Below are 24,098 nucleotides of genomic sequence, written 5' to 3' on the forward strand. Positions count from 1 at the left end.
AACATTTCTGATAAATGGCAAATGACCCAAATGAGATGGTATACTCCTGATTTCCATAATTGGAAATCAGAACTTTCTTCTTGAAAGTCTTCTAAGTGTCCCTATAGGCAGGTTGTCCAAAATTTTTATGCTTTCAATTTTCAGTTTAGTAAATTGTAAACGCACTCACCTAAAAGCACACAGATATATGTTATTTGATCTATTTCGAGATACGAGGTAGTTTTCAGTATTAGCCTGATTTCCTGAGCCCCTCCTGCATCCTCAATAGGGTTTTCGGCCAGACAGAGCCCTGATTATTTTCATGGAGGGGGAAGGAATCATGCTAAGTAAAGCCAAGAAAAAGGGGAAAGCATGCAACCACAGTTGTGTGCCCTGTAACTGCCTTATAAGAGATTTTCTTATACAGCCTCTGTGGACAATTTCAAAAGAAAAGTTGTGAGAGGACAATTATCATTCACAGCACCAACAGCTCTTATTTACTGATCATGAGGCACTGTTCTAAGTGCTTTAGTTTGCTGTTATATTCTCAAGAATAGTTTTTTACTATACTTATTTTTTATATGGCTTTAAGTTATTTTCTGAGGGTACCACATAAAGAAATTGAGTTGAAAAGATTTAACTAACTGCCCTGAAGAAATTTTGCAAAAAAGACAGTTCCATTTTCATATTAATTAGTATTTGAGGTTTGTTTATTCTCTTGGTGAGAGTACCTTTTTTGGGGAGGGAATGTTGATGTTAATGTCAGAACATAAGCTTAAAGTATATTCATAGATATGGACTATATATACAGGGGTTGATAATCACTTCCTATTTATTTCAACAGCTAAACATTCATGGCTAACTAATAATTCCAAAAGCTGTCAGTTTTTAAAATATTTACCTTTTTTCTTCACTAATTTATCACAAGAATTAATAATAAACATATATAACCAACAATTTAGGCATTACAAAATCAATCCTTTAAAAAGACATTAAAAATAAACATTGGGAGTTATTTTTCCATCTCCCCCAACCCCAAATCTCTTCAATGTCTTCAGGCTTAAAAGAATTAATTTATTCATTCTCTGACTACTTCTGAGGACTGCCAAAAATGGTGTTTTCTAGACAATTCAACTCAAACCACTAAGGTGTATATATATATATATATATATGTATATATATGTGTATATACATATGTGTATATATCTGTATATATGTGTATATATATGTGTATATATGTGTATATATATGTATATATGTATATATATGTGTATATATATGCATATATGTATATACACACACACACATATATACCTAGAATATATAGATATATATATTCAAAATCAACCAAGTTAAAAATGGGGGTGGGGGTGCTACACATGTTCCACAGTTTATTCCTAGAAACTAGAAAAATACATAGGGACACAAGATCCATACATAAACAAGTCCTTAGGCCAGTGGTACCATAACTAGACTTGTTAAAGTAGATGAGTGAAAACTATCAATGAAGTAGCTGGAGCTACCCATTCAAGCCTGTAGTTTCTCTCATGTTTCATTTTGAAAACATATATGCTTATACACTGTTCTTTTCTACTATGTTTAATTTTCAAAAGTATTACAGAACTAATTAGGAATTAGATGCAGCTTATTTTATAATTGTCAGTCTCTTGAATATACTACTTCAAACCTCTAAAGGTTGAGTACCCAGGTTGTAAAGCTCAGCCTTATATCAATTTGGTTACAATGAAGGTATATATTTACAATCAGATTGACAGGGATTAATCTCACTGCCACTAATGGGAAGGATATTAGATGTGACACAGTTATAAAACCAAGAACTCCATAATATAAATTTTCCTTTTCAATTGTAGATGCTAGTTCATTTATACAATTTACATATATGGAGAATATAGTATTTTTCCTGCATAAAGAAATGCAATTGTTTTTAAAAGTAATAATGAACAAACTCACCAATGTTTTCTTCAGATAGTCTTAAAATCTCCTGGAACTGAGGTTTTACCTAAGCAACCCAAAGAGAAGATTCAAAAAGTCTCAGGTTCAATGGGCAAACTGATTACATGAAATGTTTACTACTGTTGCTACTACTATTTATTTATTTATTTAGCTTTATAGATGATTAAGTCAAGTGGTCAGAAATGTAACAATTCTTAATCATGAGGCTTAGGATAAAAGAGTCAAATTAATGAAAATAAAAACTTTAAGGATAAATTTTTGAAAAAACAACTCAAGTCGACAAGTGAATAGCCTCTGGTTTCTTTTATTATATTAAAATAATTTCCAATATGATTTTAAGTGGTTGAAATTACTGATTTCTAAAACTGAACTTGGTTATAGAAGGATTATTTAGGTAGATATTACATGGTTAGAATTATAGAAAAAAGCATTTGCCTGTATTTTTAAAAAATGAAAAGGAAATTCCAGTCACTTCAGGTGTTTAGTAACATATTCATCATATGATATTTATGTTCATCTTTTATTACAACTTTTCAAATTGAAATATGAAATACAGAATTTAACTTTAATATGTTAAGTTAGAACAAAGGTTTTGCTTAAATTTTTTATTATTAAAGTTATCACAGATTTCAGGCCACTGAAGACAACCACTCACTGTTAAATACATAGGTAGATTCCTACTTGCTTTTCTAAAAAAAAAAAAAATAGCTACTTGTTTTGGAGATATCAAACAATTTTTGCCAATATTGATAACAGGAAAATCAAATTATATTTGTTTAACAACTGAATGCTAGTGAAAAATACAAAATAATTTTAATTTTGTTTTTCCTACAATAACATCAAGGTCTGGTTTTTGCGCTCCTCTCTGTAGGTGAGACACATTAATTTATATATTTAGCTTAAACTGAGAGAAAGGCCAATGTTAAAAGGTTCATGTACTGAATCGCACTTAGAGAATTAAAAGAGACTGAAGCAAATTTTTCATTTTACACATGAAAAGACTAAGCCCACATAATTTAACTTAAATAGTAAAGATCATAAACATTAGTCAACAGATAATAGGACCATAACCCAAGTCTTCTGAATTTTGTCCAGTTCCTTATAGCATACTATTTACTTTAAATGTTTCAACTACAGATTTAACAGTAAAAAGCTACACTAAATTAAATTTAATAATTGAAATGCTTACCTTTTAAATGTGTTTATTAACATTTGATTATAGAAACTACACCTTTTTATGTTTTTTATTAGCTCTCTAAAGAACTGGCTTAACAAAATGTTATGAAGACAAACGGATTAATAGGATTAATGAATAAATTAGGATCTAATGACATTCTAATGTTAATATTTGAAAATACAAAATAACCTGGATAGGCAAATGTGACAAATGATACTTTTGGTAATGAATGAAACATGTAGAATTTATCTCCAGTGTCCATGCTATTCTAAGAGGTGGTATCTTCGCAGCAAGTTTTATATATAAGTTGCTGTGGTTCCACAATCGCTTGAGGTTTTTACCAAAGTGTGCTGAGCAAACAGCTGCTTCCTGAACCTGTGATAGACAGTAAGTACCAGCAGCACATTCAAAGGATTGTGGTTGAGTTCCCTAGCTGACAGTTCCTATATTGAAAATTTTTGAGGCTATCTACAATGAGTAAAGCTTATATCCAAGTCTGGATATGAACTAAGCTCAGGCTAAATCACCTTCTGAAAATCAGTAAAGATAAGAATATTACCAACTAGAACTTTTTTTTACTATCATAGTATTCTAGGATATTAAAGAAGTGTATTAGACAAAAGAATGGTTCATGCTTTTATTTACTCTGTTACAGTGTTAACACATTACATTTCTATGTCTTTTTCATATAAGAAAACATGGAATACAAGTTTTTACCTTAGTGTTTGTAAAAATTTTGCCAAATGTCCGGCAAAGGCGCCAGAAAAATCTGGAGAATTCATGGACACAGGCAGTTGAAGTAACATTAATTTTGCCAACTATTTCTATAAGTTGTGGCAACCTGAATATGAAAGGAAAGAAAAATAGGCAGGGGATACATATAAATTACTGTTTCCTTGCCAATTTCTGAAACAATGCAAATCTAATAACCTCTTCTATTTCGTTCTTTGAAAGGAAAGGCATTGTTTGGGACCCTCTGAATATGTCCTAAGATTACATTATACTGTATACACTTAAAAAAATAAATTTTAACTGTTTGCCAGAAAATATATGAAATCTTAATGGTAGAATTCTGAGTACAGAGTTAATGTGACTCAAATCTATGGATCTGATGCTTCACACAAGAGCTTGGCTTTACATGGCATCATTTTAGCCTCAAAAATGAGAAGTCTAGATGTAGTTTAAAATCCATCACCACAATTGGACAAACGAGATGGCAGATAGATCATTTGGATAAAATACAGCAGCATCTTCTTCTCAGATAAATTACATATCCAATGGTGTGAATCCTCTGTGTCCTAAAGGTGTTTACCAAAAATGATGCCGAGTTACATTTTAAAAGTTTTGTTATATTTTGTCCTCAGGGCCAAGGCTAAATATAAGAGTTATCATCCATTCAAATTAATATGGAGGTGGTAACTTACAATTGATTGACAACCCACAGTAAACTCTCCCAGCCTGTTGTACCCTCCTGTTCTAGCTGGTAGTCATAAAGTTGTAGTAGCACTGCCAATTGCTCACGACTTCCGATAATAGTGGACACATCTTGAAGAGGCGACATAGGCCGAGGAAACCTAGTCACTACACATAAAAGAAGCAAAATAAATCATACAGAAATTGGCATTTTGGGAACTTAGATATTCTGTTGAAAGGAAAATAAGGTCCTTTCTCCTCATATTTAATTACTTTCTTATTGTAAATTTTAAATATAAAATTGAAATACACTAATTAAGTCATTTTTTAGGAAAATCAAGAAATTCTTGTGATACGAGAACAAATCCAACAAATCTCAAAAGATTTTATTCTCACAGCAGAATGTAAGCTCTATGAGCAGAAATTTTTATCTATTTTATTCATGATTGTGTCCTAAGTGTCTAAAACAATGCTTGACATAAATATTTGTTCATGTTGTGTAATAAATTGGTACTAAAAATATTTGTGTGGGTTACCATTTTTATGAGAAAACAAATCTTCATTCATAACAAATTATAACCCAAATTTTAGGTGTGTGCATATATAAACGGACATATAGACATATGGATATACCCTAAATGAGGATATAATAAATCCTTATTTATAACAAATACATTATAACCTAAATGAAGGTATAGTAACATTAACATTTATAGCTACTGTTAAAAGTCAGAAAGTTAAACTAAGTCAACAAGAATGAAAAATAAAGGACAATCACAAGAAAAGGTCACATAAATGTTAGAAGGAATCCCATAAGTATTAGAAGGAATATGTTCAGGATGATACTGTTCTATCTAATCTCCAGCATATGCTTGGCAATAGATGACATTTAAGAATCATTTGTTAAATAAATGAGAGAATGATAACAAGTATTATAGGTTGAACTGCCCCCCACCCAAATTTTTCTGTTTAAGTCCTAACCTATAGTATCTTAGAATGGGATCTTATTTGGAAATAGGGTTGCTGTAGATGTAGTTAGACAAGATGAAATCATATTGAAGTAGTCCCTTATCCAACACAACTGATGTCCTTATAAAAAGGGGAAATCTGGACACAGAAACAAGCACACAGAAAGTGTGCCATATGAAGATAAAGGCAAAGTTTAGGGTGATGCATCTAAAAGCCAAGAAACACTAAAGATTGCCAGCAAACCACCAGAAGCCAGGGGAGAGCCCAGAACAGCCTTTACCTCGCAGTTTTCCTAAGGAGCCTACCCTGCCAACACCTTGATCTCAGACTTCTAAAATTCAGAAGTGTGAGATAATAAATTTCTGTTGTTTAAGCCACTCAGTTGGTGGTCCTTTGTTAAAGGCAGCCATAGTAAACAAATACAGAAAACTAAAAAGAAAAAGGGAATTAGAAAGATAGGAAAATCCCTAGGCAGACGAAATGCCTACATGAGTAAGGGTAAAGGGGTAGAACCTGAAGTGGCCAGCTGGGAGAGCTTTATGAAGTCTTATCTAAAGTCTGAATTTTCATTCTCCTCAATAGTATCATTTAAAAACGTTAAATTAACTCCACACCATTCATTCTCAATTTTCCAAATAAAACTGACATCCAAATAGTATACACTACTTTTATCATGTGGCTTCATATATCTTTGGACACACCGCATCATACTCCAAATATTATAGGTAGCCTACAGTTTACATGAAAAATGAAATTCAGAAAGATTAAGTGTCTGTTGATGTTCTCAATGTTATAATTCTTTGTCCATTAGACATCAGTAAGAGACATGGATAATTTCACAACTCTGAAAAGGCTGCAAAGGTGCCTGATACATAGCAATAGCTTGTCTATAGCCATTTGTCCTGGACGTTAAGGTGCAACAGGGTTATCAATTGTCTGACAAGTTTCAAAGGTCATTTACTAGCCACTCGGAGAGTAAGATAAGAAAAAACTGGCCTCTGCTGTCAATTTTATGTACTTCTGAAAGTAAGTCACATTTCTTCTTTGGAAAAACACAAATTCTGCCACAGATGCTTTTATATTTCTTTCTATCAAGGACATAGTAGAAAAAAGTAATTATATTTACCTTCCTCTATTAAAAATAAGATTAAAAAGTTGGGGAAGAAAATATAAAGAAAGCAGAAGTGACAAGCTTCATATACTGGCACTAGTAACTATTAAAAGAATCTTTTGTTGACTCAGATCTATTAATGGAAGGAAATATTTATTTCAGCCTCCCCAGAAAGGCTATAAAAAGGCTATAGATTAAGAGCAACAAGAAAGTATAAATATTATAAAATAAAACAATGGGGCTTATCCATAAAAGATGAAGCCATATTGTCTACCATAGGTATAATCTTATGACCATGAGATTCTACACACATAATACATTTTAATAATTATGCTTTCATATAAAGTGATTTTTAGACTTTTAATAAAAAATAATTCTTTGGGAAGCTAGGCTGCTAATATTCTACATTTTTCTTCCAGAATTTAAGTTCAGTACCTTCTATCTGTGGCACTTCACCATGAAGCCTGGCTTTGCTGGAGAAAGGTGCATTCTGTAGCACTAACGCAAAGAGAGATGGGATCAAGGACTGCAAGGCAGAAAGATACATGTGGAGTTTGTGTTCATCCAGCCCATGTTCTCCTTCCTGAAACATAAGGAGGTGGAAGCTAATTTTAGTCTTTTGAAGTTACATTGCTAATTGGATTTATGTATGATGTTCTTCCTTTCTGTGGCAAATCAAAGATTTAAGGACCTGTATGTTGGACTCAAACAAGCAGTAAGGCACTATAGAGTGGTAGAATCTTTTACATGGAAAACTATAGGGTAAACATCAGTCATTTCCATTTGTAGGGAATAGTTTTTATAATTTTACTTTTTCATTAGAGAAGGTCTTATCTTTTGAAATTTTATAAGACAGGCTAAAGAAACTAAAGTAAGGGACAGGAATCACTTTATCTTTTTTCTTGTTAGAATTGATACATAAATAATTGTACATATTATGGGGTACCATGTGATATTTTGATACAGGCATACAATGTGTAATGATCAAATCAAGCTATTGAGATATGCATCACCTTGAACATGTATCATTTCTTTGTGTTAGGAACATTCGAAATTTTCTCTTCTAGCTATTTTCCAAATATATAATACATTATTGTTAACTATGGTCACCCTACCGTGCTATCAAACACTAGAATGTATTCTATCTAACTGTATTTTTCTATTCATTACTCCCCCAGACTCCAGTTTCTGGTCCATTCCACCCTTTACCTCCTTGAGATCAACTGTTTTAGCTCCCACATATGAGTGAGAACATTCAATATTTGTCTTTCTGTGCCTGGTTTATTTCACTTAACATAATGTCCTCTAGGCTACCTGCTGCAGCAAATGACAGGATAGCATTCTTTTTTTAATGGCTGAATAATATTTCATTGTTTATATATACCATATTTTCTTTATCTATTCATCTACTAATGGACACTTAGGTTGATTCTATATCCTGATTATTATGAATAGTGCTGTAAGAAATATGTGAGTGCTTGAAACTCAACATGTAAGTCCTTGAAAGTATATATCTTTTCAATATACTGACTTCCTTTCTTTTAGATATATACCCAGTGGTGGGATTGGTAGATTACAGGTATTTCTGTTTTTAGTTTTGTGAGGAACCTCCACACTGTTTTCCATAGTGGCTCTACTAATTTACATTCCTACCAACAGTGTACGAAGGTTCCCCTTCCTCCACACCTTGACCAGCACCGGTTTTTTTTTTGTCTTTTTAATAATAGTCATTTTAACTGGGGTGACAGGATACTTCATCTTGGTTTAGATTTGCATTTACATGATGATTAGTGATGTTAAACACTTCTTCATATACCTTTTGGCCGTATGTCTTCTTTTGAGAAGTGTTTATTCAGATCATTTGCCCATTCCTTAATTAATTGGATTTTTTTTTTTTTTTGCTGTTGAGTTGTTTGAGTCCTTACATATTTTGGTTATTAATCCCTTGTTGGATGGAGAGTTTGCAAATATTTTCTCCCATTCTGTAGGATGTTTGTTCACTCTGCTGATTCCTTTGCTGCGTGGAAGCTTTTTACTTTAATATGATCCCATTTGTCTATTTTTGCTTTTATTGCCTATGCTTTTGAGATCTTTCTTCAAAAATTTTGCTCAGACCAATGTCCCAAAACAATGTTTTCTTTTAGTAGTTTCATGTCTTATATTTAAGTCTTTAATCCATTTTCAGTTGACTTACTGAAGAAACTGTCCTTTCCTCAATATATGTTCTTTCCTCAATATATGTTCTTGGTGCCTTTGTCAAAAATGAGCTGGCTGTAAATGTGTGAATTTATTTCTGGATTCTCTACTCTATTACACTGGTCAATATGTCTATTTTATGCCAATACCAAGATGTTTGGTTACTACTGCTTTGAAGAATATTTTGAAGTCAGGTAGTGCACTTTTTCCAGATTTGTTCTTTTTGCTCAGGCTTGCTTTGGTTATTCAGGGTCTTTTGTGGTTCCACATGGATTTTCAGATTGCTTTTTCTATATCTTAAAGAATGTCCTCCATATTTTGATAGGGATTGCAATGAATCTGTAGATCACTTTGGGTAGTATACACATTTTTAACAATATTAATTCTTCTATGAACAACTAAATATGGATATCTTTTTTTTTTTAACATTTCCTCTTCAATTTCTTTCATCAGTGTTTTATAGTTTTCATGGCAGAGATCCTTCATCTGTTTGGTTATATATATTCCTAGGCATTTTTTTTTTAAAGCTATTGTAAATAGGAGTGCTTTCTTGATTTTTTTTTAGCTTATTCACTGTTGGCATATAGAAATGCTCAAACGCTAACCCAGCAGCATTTCATGCTATAATACTTCCCCTCTCCTACTTCCTATCTCTTTTTATAGATTTGGCACATAATATGCACTACGCAAATAATAATTTCTCTTCTAGTCTCTAAAAGAAGCTTTTAGTACAAAAATTGGATCAAGAAGTTTCTATTGTTCCATCAACATTTCTTTAATTCTTGTATGTGGGAAAAATTAAAAGTTCATTTTAAAAATGAGAAATGAACTACTGGAGTGGAATAACCACAGTTAAAGCAATTTTGACACTACGTAAGAAAGCTTTAGAGACTCATTTTCTCTGCATTCTGGAACTAGAGTTGATGCTTTGTGTAAAATATTTAAGTACTCAGGTCAAGAAAGAGCTGGCTTTCTGAATAATGCAGGAGTTACTTCCATGAAGGTGGATTTAAGCTTACAAATGCACATCATGCCCTTTCTCTTCCTCCAGCTTCAGCAAAGCAAAACTTCCTCAAATCTCTTTCTTGGCTCCAGTCCAACAGCATCTTTAACTGGTAATGTATTAGTATGTTAAGCTAAGGGCACTTTCTCTCTCTGTTCCCTAACATTCTTTCAAGATGGCTTAGGACAGACCTTTTAAGTTTCTATAAACTATATAAACAAAGGAAGAACTTACCCTGAGAAGTTTTTCAATCTTGTTCAGTAGTGTAAGTATAAGATGAGACTGTAAATTTCCAAGTTCTGTAGTCCACGCAGCGTAAGCTGGTAAAAATACTTGATGTGTAGCACTAACTACTCTTTCTGAGGGATCACCCAAGGCTGACAGCAACAATTCAAAACCCTGTCAATGAGAAAAAGGCAAATGTAGATTTTTAAAGGGATAAACTTAAAATAAAACACAATAAAAAGTAATAAAAATTTCAATAAATTAAGAACATATTTTTAAGCAAGAAAGAAGGCCATTCATAATCCTAGCCTTGCCATGTATCCACTGATGAGCAAACCAAAGAGAGGGAGTGGTAAACATAGAATACCTCTTGCCAATTTCCTGCCAGAAAGCTGTGGCAGATACTATAACTGAACTGTAGCATTCTCTCCTCTGAGCTGCAAAATTGAAACCAGGCAGCCATCCCCAAATGACTAAAGTTGACACACCTGCCATCCTTATGATACATTATAAAGTATCTAAATCAGAGATTTGGAATATTATAATACTTGGAATTTTATAATGGAGTAAAATGAGTTCATTCTGAAAAACATACCTGATGATATTTGTCTGGATCATCAATGTATCCCATAATGATACCAAGGCTTTTGATAACAGCTTCTCTTACCAAATCTGCCTTATCTTCCATTAACATTTGTTGCAACATTGAAAGAACTAAGGAGCTACGGATTTCTTTCTGAAAATAAACATGTTTTTACTATTTATTTACACCTAAGCACAGAAGTATAGAAAATAATATGACAAACATCAGTGTGGTCAAAATCCAGATTAAACAGGTATTAACATTTTTATTAAAAATGCTGACTAACTGCTGATGTACAGAGATTTTGCTTCAGACCTTTGTTTTTTGAAGACATAAAACATTACAGATATAGCAAAAATATCACTCACTCCCAAATCCCTTCCTCTCTAGAGGCAATAACATCTACTCTGAATTTGGTATTTATTAATCATCTCTCAGCATGTTTTTTATATCTTTACTAAATATGTAAAAATCTCTCAAATCCTTGCAGTTCATACTAGGAGGCACTTTTAACAAATCAACAAAGTCTACTACAAACTACTACAAATGGACAATGACTCTCGTGTCACTATTTGTTTCATTCAGAGAAGAGCACTAAGAGTTTTAACAGGAAGAACTACAAAAATCTCTCTGGCAATTAGAAAATTTGTCTGGGATATGGTGAGGAAACATTATAAAATCCTGGCATTCCTATTTCTTTGAAGAAGTGGGAAAAAAAATTTAAACAGGATAATAAAATATGAGAGTGAACTTTAAAAGTACTTAAAAATTGCATTGCTCTTTTTTATGCTAATATTTAATATAATGTACACCCACTGCTGTGCCTTGATTTCACACAGAATATTTTCCAGTTATGATAAAGAATGTTTTAGCTTAATGGCTGAGGTTAGGATAAAGAGCTACCAATATACAAATTCATGCTCCTCTTATCCTACTTGTACTAATATTGCAATTTAATCAATTTATAAAATTCTTAAAACATAAACTTGTTTAGGTCCTTTTTACATATAATAACTAGGATAAAATAAAAATAAAGGCAGAGGACATGGCTATTTGCATAAATTTACAGCATGATTTGGTATGTAGAGCAAGGCTTGAGAGACATTTTTTAAAAGTCTGGTTTTCACTTTTTAGAAACAAAAATACATGCAATTTTAGCATATATTAAAACACATTTAGGTTGGTGAATATATAACATCTTTTGGTACAGCCTCATTTATTTACTTTTTAGGCTAAAAATTGCCTTAAAACATCTTAAACTATCTAAGAGGACTTGTTGGCTGGTATCCGCACAAGGCAATATGACAGAGGAAAATAAGCTTCAAGTGGGCATTTGCTTTATACTGATTTAGGCAAGGGTCAACTGTGGCAATTAGTTTTAGTATGCCACAGAGACCCCACCAGAGCACTGGTCAGGAGGCATTACTCTATTTATGTCATGAACACACTGAGAAACTGCCGATGTAGAGAGATTTTGCTTCTATCAGTGACAATGGGGTACGCAGAAGGCAAGTATAGATCCGCTGAGGAAACATTGTATCTATTATTAATACTGCTTGGTATTCTAGGAGTAGAGTAGAACAGCCTATTTATCCTTTGAGAGCAAGGGATGCTCATCTGTCTTGGAACAATAAATAATAAGATGCTCAAACCCATTCACATCAATCTGTATGATTTATCACAACAATAAGGCATTTTCTTCCATTAGAAAAACATTAAAAAAATTTCACCGTGCCTAGTTCCTGGTGAAGGTATGGGAAAATAAAAACTCCAAGGTACTGTTAGTAGGGGTATAAATCCACTGGCAATGAATGCTGTCTACTTGGTTTCCTTGAAGTGACATTCTCACTCCATCCAATTTCATGAAAATGTCTGCCACATACCCAAGCCTGAAAAATCAGTTTGACTGTAAGTGTTTCTGTGAAGTAAAATTGGTGTCCCATTAAAAAAAAAAGCAGCTAGTTGAGCTCATAACTCAAACAACTGTCTAAGTGCTTTTCCTGCAAATGGCTATAATTTTTCAGTATGCAGCAAACGGTTTTTATATGAGTACTTTCTATTTTGTCTCACAGAATATTAAAAAGATGCATGCTTCACAGGTCAAAATTTAGTAAAATTAATAATTTTACTGATTCAGCAAGCTCCTTTTTAGGTGAAATTGGCTTTTTCTGCAAAAGCATGGCAGTAAAGAATACAATCATTATTATAATAGTACATTTGGGTGCCACTGCCCTGATTAGTGCTAATGCAGCAGCATTTTTGCCCATCCCTGCTTTTGCACCAACAATACAAATTTCAACACAGTGAAAGAGACAAAAAGTGTCTTATTATTATGAAAACAGTTTTCTCCTCATGGACCTTTTTGGAAGGATCTCAAGGAAACCCCCAGGGTCCTCAGACCACACTATGAGAACTGCTGATATAGTTTAATATATTTATACTCATCCAAAATCAGTGGTAATGTACCTATGTGTCTGCAATGCCATACTGTACTAATGTGAGTCTCTTCTTTTTTGGATTGTCTCTTTTCTTTATTAAGACAGCATGTCTAGGAGATACTTGGATTAAAATCTATAAGACACTCAAAAAAAGGTTTTTCTATTATTAGAAAAATAGTTTAAAGAAAAAAAAAGACAATCTTACAGGAAGGTAAGGTGCCAGTGCTCCACAGGATTCTGCCACAAGCAGTCGTCTTTCTGGGTATTTGTGATTAATCTAGAGCAAAAAAAAATAAATAAATCAAGTAAAAACAGCATACTCTCCCCCTTCTTTCAAAAGAGAATTACATTTCACCACAAATCCTGTTAAGAATGCAATAAAGCTTCTTCCTTTTCCACTTCTGGGAATCCCTGTTTGACTATACCTGGATCAGGAATGAGGGAGTGAGGGAGAACCTAAATATGAGGTTACAGGGGTCATCTGTTAAAGAAAAAAGGGAAAACCAAAGATGAAAATTTGGCAAGGTATCTAGAGATTATGGGCTTGCCTAAGACTAGGCCTTCCTTAGAGTATCAGGAGAAACCAGGACCTTTTCCTAGCAATAGTAGAATATTTTTAAATTTGGAAAACTCAGCTTCTGGATCTTATAGATATTGTCTATAATATGTGCCAGTCTTCTCTCTTCAACCTAAGGGATGAGGAAGAAAGTTAATCAATGATTTGACCAGAGCCCTTACTAGAAATATGCTTTTATTTTTAAAGTAAGCAGACTTCAATCCATTCCTCTGTTTGCAAATGCAAAATGATGGGGTTTTGCTATTGTGATGACTACACTGAACCACAACCAAAAATAACAAAAAAAATGACACATACTGGGTTTTGTTCCCATATGTCTTCTTCATAGAATATAAATCTTTCTTTGACTGGAAAAGGAGTATATTTGTTCTCATATTCCCATATGAAAAGGTGACATAATTCATTAATGTATTGGATGCCTAAAATTAAGAAAAAAAATTATATAATAATCTACTGGGCAACAAACTGGAGGTAGGCAGCTAGATAGATCCCCGATATCCAAGTTTACTCAGGTTACAGAAGAGGTGGCAGTAGAGATGTTTATAACTGACATCTTTGAATTAAATTTAATCCAGATGTAGCTACCTCAAAAGTAGAATGGTTTGAATGTCAAAGTATGGCTGTGCATAAACTTTCATTTGTTTTTCTTTAGCTCAGTAAGTCTCAAAATTGAAATGCAAAAATCAATTGTATGTCTATATATTAGCAACGAACAAACTAAAAATAAAATTAAGAAAAAAGTCTATTTACAATAGCATCCAAAAGAATGAAATACTTAGGAATAAATAAAACAAAAGGGCAAAACGTACACTACTCGGAAAACTACAAATCACTGTTGAAAGAAATTTTAAAAGACCCAATGCATGGAAAGACATTCTACATTCATCGAATGAAAGACTTAATATATAAAATTAGGATGGCAATACTCTCTAGATAAATCTATAGATTCAATGCATTGTTTATGAAAATCCCAGCTGGCTTCTTTGCAAAAATTGAAAAATGATCCTAAAATTCATAAGAAAATTCAAGGGACCCTGAATAGTCAAAATAATCTCAAAAGAAGACAACCAAATTCAAGCAGTTAGGGTTTGTCTTTGGGATGGCAAAAATGTTTAAAAATTGATTGTAGTGAAGCTTTCACAACACTGAAACCATTAAATTGTACACTTGAAAGGAAAAAGACAAAAGAAAATGGAAAAACTATAAAAAATTAAATGTGCAGAATTAACTGTATAGAATTGTAAACTGAAAGTTATATGACTATATTGTAGCCAAGTTATTTTGACTCCAAGTGATTCGAATCTCACCCTAAATTAGTATGCACTGTAATTTACAGATGGTATAAGGGATTGTGAGAGGTGGTTATTACTACATGTAATGTTTACTTTGTCTATTCAATCTAGGGATTCTACTTTATTTTGGTGGAAAAAACGAATGCCCAAAGAACTTGGGAATAGGATTATAAATGACGAATACTTCAGTGATATTCCAGAGACTAACATTTTTCTTAAGAATAAGTGACTGTGCTATTGTAAATAAAGCCACGTAATTTGTCTCCATAAGCAGGAAACACATCTTTTTAAGGTGGAAAAATGAGGTGCTGAATGATCTAAACATTAAGTCTAGAAAGTCAATGATTCTGAGTTATACAGAGGACTGGAATTTTAAATTCAATATAAAAGCAAAATCATTGTTAGTAAAATAATGAGTTCAAGTATAAATACAAAAACCTCCCACATCAAAGATTTACAGTTTATATATTTGTAATATATACAAGTATACAATATATATTTCTATTTACACACACACACACACACACACACACAGAGACACATGTCTTCTTGCTGTTTCTTGAACGCATCAAGTATACTCCCACCTCAGGGTCTTTGTTCTTGTTGCATCTTACTTCATTCAGATTCTTTCCTAAACATCATTGCCTCAGAGATTCTTTCTCTGACCACCCTTCCTAGGAGAGCATTCCCCATCACTCTCTCACCCTTATCCTGCTTTATTTTTCTTCATAATATAAATTACTACAAAAGAGCAGACCATTTCTTTGTTTACTCTTATTTTCCCATTAGGATGTCTTTGTCTTTTGTTCATCACTGTATCCCTAGCGACTACCTCAGTACCTAGCACTGAAATTAGTGTTTCGTAAGTACTTGTTGACTGAATGAATAAAGGAAAGCACCCCAGAGCATTCGTAAGTACTAATAAATCACTGTGCTGAGCTACAGAAACATCAGCATAATTTACATCCCACATATTTCTTAAATGCCTTTAAAAAGGAAACTATGTATCTTTTTAAGAAATCAGGCTATAATAGCTAGGTGAAAACTCAATACAGTTATTTACCTGTTCCCAACACTGTGGTAAAAGTTCAGCTTCTACGCGTGTTGGTCCAACATGACGCGCAAATGCCACACAACCTGTCAGTATCATTTGCCTGAAAAATAATACAAAAAAATGCTTGTATTTGCATGAGAAAGCACAACTAGGACTAAGGGTTAAAAAAGTCTCATCTCTATAAATTCACGTAGAGTACAAGATTTTTATACAATCAAATTAGACTTTTTATTTATTTATTTATTTTGAGATAGAGTCTGGCTGTCTCCCAGGCTGGAGTGCAGTGGCATGATCTTGGCTTACTGCAACCTCCACCTCCCAGGCTCAAGCAGCCCTCCCACCTCAGCCTCTCGAGCAGCTGGGACTATAAGTGTTCACCACCATGCACAGATAGTTTCTGTATTTTTTGTAGAGATGGCGTTTCACCATGTTGCACAGTCTGGTTTTGAAAAATCAGAACTTTTGGCCTGGCGCAGTAGCTCAGGCCTGTAATTCCAGCACTTTGGGAGACTGAGGTGGGCGGATCATGAGGTCAGGAGATCGAGACCACCCTGGCCAACATGGTGAAACCCTGTCTCTACTGAAAAAAAAAAAAAAAAAAAAAAAAAAAAATTAGCCGGGCATGGTGGCACCTGCCTGTAGTCCCAGCTACTCGGGAGGCTGAGGCAGGGGAATCACTTGAACCTGGGAAGCAGAGGTTGCAGTGAGCCTAGATCACGCCACTGCACCCCAGCCTGGCAATAGAGCGAGACTCCGTCTCAAGAAAAAAAAAGAAAAATAGAAAAATTATACCTTTCTAACAATGGCCTAAGCTGCCACCAAGAACCTAAGTTTTTTAAGATTAGCCACTCCAGCAGTGACAACACCATCTGTGACAGATGTTGTGAAGGGATTTCTGTATAGGTATGAGGCTGAATCTCATAACCTTCCAAATTACCTTCCCACACATACATTCTGAGATTATATATGCCCAATGCTTCAGTTTCTACACAACTTCACTTTCTAGACACTAAAACAACCAGTGATTATTCTCCCAGTGTTTCTATAATTAAAAACTACAGTATCATATTAATAAAGTGGTATTTTAAGAATCAGATTTTTTGGTATTATACCTAAGATAACTGTGGTAGGTAGTTTCTGACATGACTCTCAATGATCTCATCTCTTTGAGTGCAGACTGGACCTAGTGACTTGTGTCTAATGAATAGAATATGACCAAAGTGGTAAGAGGTCAATTTTGAGATTAGGTTCCAAAAGTCTGTGATGTCCATCTTGTTGGATTCTACTGCCTTCTCAGCAGGCATGCTTAGATAAACCAAGCTGCCATGTTGGAGAGACCCATATGGGAAGGAATTAAAGGTGGATTCTGGCCACCCGTCAGTGAGGAGATGAAGCCCTCAGTCTAACAATCCTTGAGGAACTCATTCTTGACAATGACCAACTGTGTGATGAAGATTAAAAGCAAACCCTTCTCCAGCTAAACACTGAGATGACTATAGCCCTAGCTGACCTTTGACTACAGCCTTGTAAGAGACCCTGAAGCAGAGGACCCAGATTCCTGACCCACAGAAACTATAAGATAAAAGATGTTTTAAACCACTTTCTTTTGGGGTACTTTGTTACAAAACAACAGTTAACCAATGACTAATACATTATCTTCATTTGAATTGATAGATTTGTAACTAAAAAAGCTATAAAATTCTAAGTAAGATTTTGCACTCTTCAGAATGAAGTTCCATCTAAAATGACTTTAAAATGCAGAATTTTAAGTTCTTCCACTTTGATTGTCTAACACTTTAAAACAGTAAATCCTGATGGGAAAAAAGTATATTTTTAATAGATGTTTTAAAGTAGTCAACTTCAAGGAAAACCAAAATAGAATGCTTATGTAATTCACATTCATTATAAAATCAGCACTTTATGTCTAGGCATTGCTCATTGTTATTTCTCAATATATATCAATTTAAATGAACTGCAAAATGACTTTAAATTTCTATTTGGTTTGGTTAGATTAGTTACTAATTGTTCGTTTAGGTTATTTAAGGAGAATAACAAAGCTCTTTGGAAACACTGGGGGAAACGGTGAGCCAATGTGTCTTCACTGTACATTGCAAGCAGCTTCTAATTCACCACAATCCTTGTAGTTTTTATCTATCTGAATCCCCTTTATATCATTATCCTCTGTTTCTATTTCTCAACTTTTCTTTTGCATTCCTATTTCCTATTTCCTTCTACTTTAGGAAGGCAAATAAAGTGAATGAAAGGAAAACGGACAAAGATACTAACAAGTACTTCAGCTGCCTGCTCCTCATGAACATTTCCTAAGAGCTGATCATTGTTTTTGCCCTCATTAGTGTATTAAAATGAGAAGCCATACATGTTTGATAACTGCAAGAGCTAAATTTTCTTAGAAAGCATTTTGAACACTTACAAGAGGTGCACACTTGTATAGAGCTTCACATGAAATGACTGTAAATCATAAGTCACCATCACTATATTAAAGACTGCAAACTTTAATAGGAAAAAACGTTAGGCCCTTTGAAATAAACTTCTTAGAAGAGTTAATATTGAAAATTTTAGAAAATATGACAGCTTTGAAATACAGTCCAAAACAGAAAAGATCAGACAGCTCACAGATTATTAACAACATTGGGAATAGGCTACTCTGATAGTAAAAATAAATGTTGTTCCTACTTGTGGAAAATCACAGTACAAGGATTGTTTCATTAGTAAATGATACAGGCAGACATATGGTACCAATTGTGGTTGCTAGAAAAGAATTGGTGAAAGCATCATTATTGAGCATAAAATTAAGCTTTTCTTGGGATATGATCAAAGCAGCCTGAGATTCATTAAGAAAAATAACTGATTATATCAAATATATTTTGCTCAAGTTTTTGCTTTTTTCATTTGTTATTTATATTATATAACATATAGTTAATAATGAATATATTAGCCTATTTTAATAAATTTATATTTCTGTAAGGTGAAAGTAGACCACTTTCACCTTACAGAAAAAAAAAAAGCGTGGACTTGAGTGTTGATCCCTGATGCACCTTGACCTAAAGTAAGGCTAATAAGTACTTTTGGCCACCAGGTGGCAGCTGTTAGCTTTACATGCAAGGTTTATGAAAACAGACTCTTAAGACCAGGTTTTTGCCTTGAAAATCTAAAAATGAAAATGTAATAATAACTGTATTTAATTATTAACTAAATTACCAAGATAGGAAATGGTATTTTTAAAGGAAAAAATAAAATATTAATTTTCCTGTAGTACCACCAAGTTGTCCTTGGGAAATTTTTAGTTTGCAATGAATGGTACTAATACAGTGATTTAATTTCTCTTATTCCTAGTTGATTTGCATGTTAGGGCTGCTGGTATAAATTAACCTTAGCTGGATACTGAAATGAGCAAGTTTCTCTACCTGGTCAGGTATATTTTGATAATCGCAGAAAAGAAGTTTCAGTAATACAATTTCAAAGTCTATAGAAGTGTTTGTATTCTCCTAGTTGAGGGGTTCTTCGTATTTTAAAATATAAGCTTGCTATCTTTCATAGTTCATTCTTATTTATGATTTTCCAACATTCTCAGAAGAGGCAAAATTATATCAGTCAGAAAAGCAAGTACTGAAATTACATAAAGCTACAAAACCATTAAGTACAATTCTATTATTTTGCAAAGTATAAGCAAAAATCATTTTTTCATTAAGACAAAAATTATAACACAGAAAAACATTCAACTGCTTTATTTTATCCAACTGGTGCTTAATCCATCTATCCACCCATCCAGGATGCTTTGTTCAAGTCCATACTTGTACAGCTTCACTTAATATTTAAATGTTTTATGATTTGAGGTAGATAGCTATCATCGTTGCTTGATCAAAACCCATTCAGCTTTCTTCTCATGTGTCACCCTGATCTGTGGCCCTCCTTATCACTCTGAGTAGATGCTCAACTCAGGCATCTTTATTTGTGGGTATTAGACTCAGGACTAGCCAAAATAACACACCGTATCCCTTTAGCCACACAGCAATGGTTTACTGATAACCCAGTGATGCACAAATTCATATATTAAATATTTTATTTTTTTATAAAGCATAAACATTTTTTAATAAAGCATAACCATTAAAAGGTCATAATGTATCTAGTTCATCTGTGGGAAAAAGGGGAATGTTTAGGAGAAACCAAGCATGGCATATAAAGGCAAAGCAGTATGTGAATTAGAAGTCCAAAGATAACTAAAACAAATGAGTAATTGGAATAGTAAGAATGAAAATATTGCAGAACATTGTGGGTGGGGCCAGTGTTCCCTCTGCTTATTATAAAAATTTAGGTAACGTTTCCTCTATTAATTTATACATAACTTCAAACTTCAAAGACTTTTATAATTAAAGAGAAACTGGGATTTAACTGTTGAGGGAGTTTACTGGAGCCAACTTTCTGAGGATTATTAACAAACTTGCTCATTTTAAAACAAAATGACTGGAATAAAATGTGTTGCTAAGTTCATCACAATGCCTTTATAAGGAAAAAGTTTAAAGGGTTGCAGCAAAGTTCATGGAGGAAACTTTATACATGCATTTTTATAAACATGTATATACAGGAGCTTTATACATGCATTTTTGTGAACTTACATTGAGTGAAGCAGTAATTAATGCCAAAATGCTTTAAAGGCTGTCAATCTGTTGATTAACACTATTCATACCATGCACAGAGGTAATGGCAGCTTTCCAAAATATTTTACAGAAAAGTCAGGGCCTGATATTGCAGGAACATATACATTTACATTTTGTCCATCAGGATGTATTATGAGCTATGGTTGAAGAGTTTCTGGAAATTATTGAAACCACGAAAGTTTGGGCAAACAATCCTTCAATCCTGCAAATGGCCAGTGAATACCATGCTTTATTGATATTTGAAATTTATCAGCTGGGCACAGTGGCTCATGCTTGTAATCCCAGCACCTTGCAAAGTCCAGGCAGGCAGATCACTTGAGTCCAGGAGTTCAAGACCAGCCTGGGCAACAAGGCGAAACCCTGTCTCTACAAAAAATACAACCATTAGCCGGGCATGCTAATGCATGCCTGTGGTCCCAGCTACTTGGCTACTTGGGAGGTGGGAGAATCACCTGAGCCTGGGAAGGTCGAGGTTGCAGTGAGCCATGATTGTGCCTCTGCACTCCAGCCTGGGAGACAGAGTGAGACCCTGTCTCAGAAAAAAAAAAAAAAAAAAAAGAAAAAATATCGCTTATAGTAAACATGGATTCAATTTTCAATAGTCTCAAATCTATTACTTTGTCTTCAACATAAATTTGAAAACACTGCATATTTTAATTTTTTTTCATTCTGCTAGCTCTCCTTATTCCAGACAATCTTTTTCCTCTAAGCCTACATTTATTTTGGCTCCCTTCTCCTGTTTATAATAGCCAGGAATTCTTGCCTCTTTTTTAGGCCACTAAATGATGTTTCAAAATGTTTCTCTGGTTCTTGTAATACATCATTTTCTAAGATATGCCTTTATTCTGAATTTACAGTAACTGTTATTTTCACTGTAAAGTGTAATTTTTATGGGGCTCATGTGGATTTTGGTTTCTATAGACTAATCTTTAATAAGAAGAAATTGATTCAGCTCCAGTTCATTTTGAGAGAAAGGGATGAGCCACAGTTAATAGCTTCACTCCTGGAGACATCTCAGATATATTAAAGAGATAATAATTTAATGTCGTTCTGCTGAATCCAGGTGTGCTTTTCTCCTTTTCTCAATGCCCAGTTCTCTTGACAATGATGATAATTTATGCTATAAAGGATTTGAAGTAGGCTGGAGTTTAATTCAGCCAAATATCGTATATAAAAAAACTAACCCTTACTGTGTACTTCAAGGGCTATTTCTGGTCTTTATCTGGCTTTGTTTGTGGTAAAACCACATATTCAAGGATAAAAGATATCATTTGCCCATCTCCCTCTATTTCTTGTTTACTGGGAATAATAATCTCTGAATGGTTGAAGAAAGAGAAACACTGACAGCAGACTGAATGAGGACAGAAATAACTGACTGCTTTAGATAAAAATAATGGCTGTCTGACTTAGTGCATTCTGCTTACTTGTTAGCCAACTGAAACATACTTTTCTCAAAGTGAAAACTACAAGGGTCTTCCTAACCCAGCTTCATTAAATGATATTAGAGTAACAGAAAATTTTCTCAGGCCCTTCAAACGGCTGACTGTTAACCATGTTTTTCACAAATGTTTAGTGTTTACATCTTAGTTTTTTATACTTTTTAAATGTCTTCATAGCAAATTCCAATTTGGGAAGGAAATATCAAGAAATGTCAACCTATCACTACCTTAAACCAGAAGTTCTCTCTCTCAACAATCAAGATTGAAAAAAAATAAACTCCACTTGCTTTCAGTTGGGAGAATCTCATTGTAAGGTAAACATTAAGAAGTAGCTCAGAATCTAACAGAATAGAATATATATACACATATTTCTAAAAAAAGACATTTATCGAGATTACATGAATATCAAAACTCATTATTAGGCAATAAGCCATACGAACAGAATTCTTAAAAAGATAGAAGGTTTTGTGTATAAAAACTGCACCTCAGTGTTTTAAGATATATGGTTTCATGCAAAATCTGCATTTTGAGCTTTTATAAGTCTTAGGATTCATAAAAAATATCACTGAGAACATATGTAGGCAGATGAAGTTAGGTTTTTCTAAAAAATCTGCTTTACCGAAGGTTAGTTAGGTTTCTATTTGGAGAACATTAGAATGCCTGAGGGGGTCACCAGGTATGTACAATTTGCTGCTATGCTACCTACCTGGAACTTGTTGCACTTGGAGAGCAGAGGAGAAGAGCTGTTTTCTAGCCAACATATGATTTGGCTAGAATACATTCACTCCCTCCCCCTTCCACTAGAGGGTTTGGGCATAATCTAATCATCAATTACTAGTAGATGCTTCTCTACCAGAAAGCAGAAAAGTGTATTAATGGCAGATTTTTTTCAGACAAAAGTAACTATCTTGAAATTTTCAGAGAACATTTACATTTTTACAAGAAATTGAATTAGTCCCTCAAAAATACAAGATAATTTAGATAATGGCCTTCAGTACCTGTATCTGTGTAGCAACCTTGAGAAATTTAACTTTTTTTTTTTTTTTTTGAGATGGAGTTTCACTCTTGTCTCCCAGGCTGGAGTGCAATGGCATGTTCTCGGCTCATTTGCAACCTCTGCCTCTTGGGTTCAAGCGATTCTCCTGCCTCAGCCTCCTGAGTAGCTGGGATTACAGGTGCCCACCACCACGCCTGGCTAATTTTTTTGTATTTTTAGAAGAGATAGGGTTTCACCATGTTGGCCAGGCTGGTCACGAATTCCTGACCTCAGATAATCCGCCTGCCTCGGCCTCCCAAAGTCCTGGGATTACAGGCATGAGCCATGGCGCCTGGCCGAAACGTAACATTTTGAGAAGGTACAGAATTCCTTTTCAAAGATTTAAACAATGAGACTTGTCAGTAATTATAGCAGGTGATAAGTAATCTGATCTTAGTAGGATTTATACATATTTTAGAAAGCTATTTTTTGTTTTAGGTTTTATTTATTATGCATAAGCTAAATTTCTTAGAGTGATTTCCCTATTATCTATTTCTTTGCTGCAGTAAATTCCAGGTCTCTTTAAAAAGAGACGGTGAGGAGGAAAGGGAACCTGATGATGACATTATAGTTTGAAATGCATTTTCATAGGTTTTGAAACCATGAAGGAGTGAATCCATGATGGTGGAATGATCTGGTGCTGCTAAAATAGATACTGGAAGGAAAGAAGGCATTTTAGATTAAAATGGTAATCTTTATGCCTAATTAGTAAAATCAGAAAGTCACATTGTATTTCTTTTTCAAATATGTAATCATACCCACCTTTGCTCATCATCTGGCCTCTTGATCAAATTGAAAAGTATGTGGAGAAGCTGATCTCGCTCTTTAGGCTCAGGATGTAGACATGCTGTACACAATATGAGGGGGATCAACTCCTAAAGAAATACGAGGGTGGAAAAATTCAAATAAAAACACATTGCAGAATATTCTTTTTTTTTCTCCAGAATATTCTTAAA

General features: G+C 33.8%; 1 protein-coding gene across 9 annotated transcripts in view; it reads right to left on the reverse strand.

Moving 5' to 3' along the window:
* Nucleotides 1-24,098, reverse strand: part of RELCH (RAB11 binding and LisH domain, coiled-coil and HEAT repeat containing) — a 126,591-nt gene that overhangs the window by 38,404 nt on the left and 64,089 nt on the right. For all 9 annotated transcript variants that reach the window (XR_010120864.1, XM_055297271.2, XM_055297290.2 and 6 more), the window contains 9 exons: nucleotides 23,905-24,017; nucleotides 16,001-16,091; nucleotides 13,274-13,345; nucleotides 10,643-10,783; nucleotides 10,057-10,221; nucleotides 7,059-7,206; nucleotides 4,555-4,711; nucleotides 3,848-3,971; nucleotides 1,951-1,999 (listed from right to left, as the gene is read on the reverse strand). Coding sequence is in view for 8 of the 9 variants with exons in the window: in XM_055297271.2 (XP_055153246.1) it covers nucleotides 1,951-1,999; nucleotides 3,848-3,971; nucleotides 4,555-4,711; nucleotides 7,059-7,206; nucleotides 10,057-10,221; nucleotides 10,643-10,783; nucleotides 13,274-13,345; nucleotides 16,001-16,091; nucleotides 23,905-24,017 (1,060 nt within the window). In the remaining variant the exon portion in view is untranslated. The remainder of the gene's footprint in view (nucleotides 1-1,950; nucleotides 2,000-3,847; nucleotides 3,972-4,554; nucleotides 4,712-7,058; nucleotides 7,207-10,056; nucleotides 10,222-10,642; nucleotides 10,784-13,273; nucleotides 13,346-16,000; nucleotides 16,092-23,904; nucleotides 24,018-24,098) is intronic.

The sequence above is a fragment of the Symphalangus syndactylus genome, chromosome 1 (assembly GCF_028878055.3).
Source record: "Symphalangus syndactylus isolate Jambi chromosome 1, NHGRI_mSymSyn1-v2.1_pri, whole genome shotgun sequence".
Taxonomy (NCBI): domain Eukaryota; kingdom Metazoa; phylum Chordata; class Mammalia; order Primates; family Hylobatidae; genus Symphalangus; species Symphalangus syndactylus.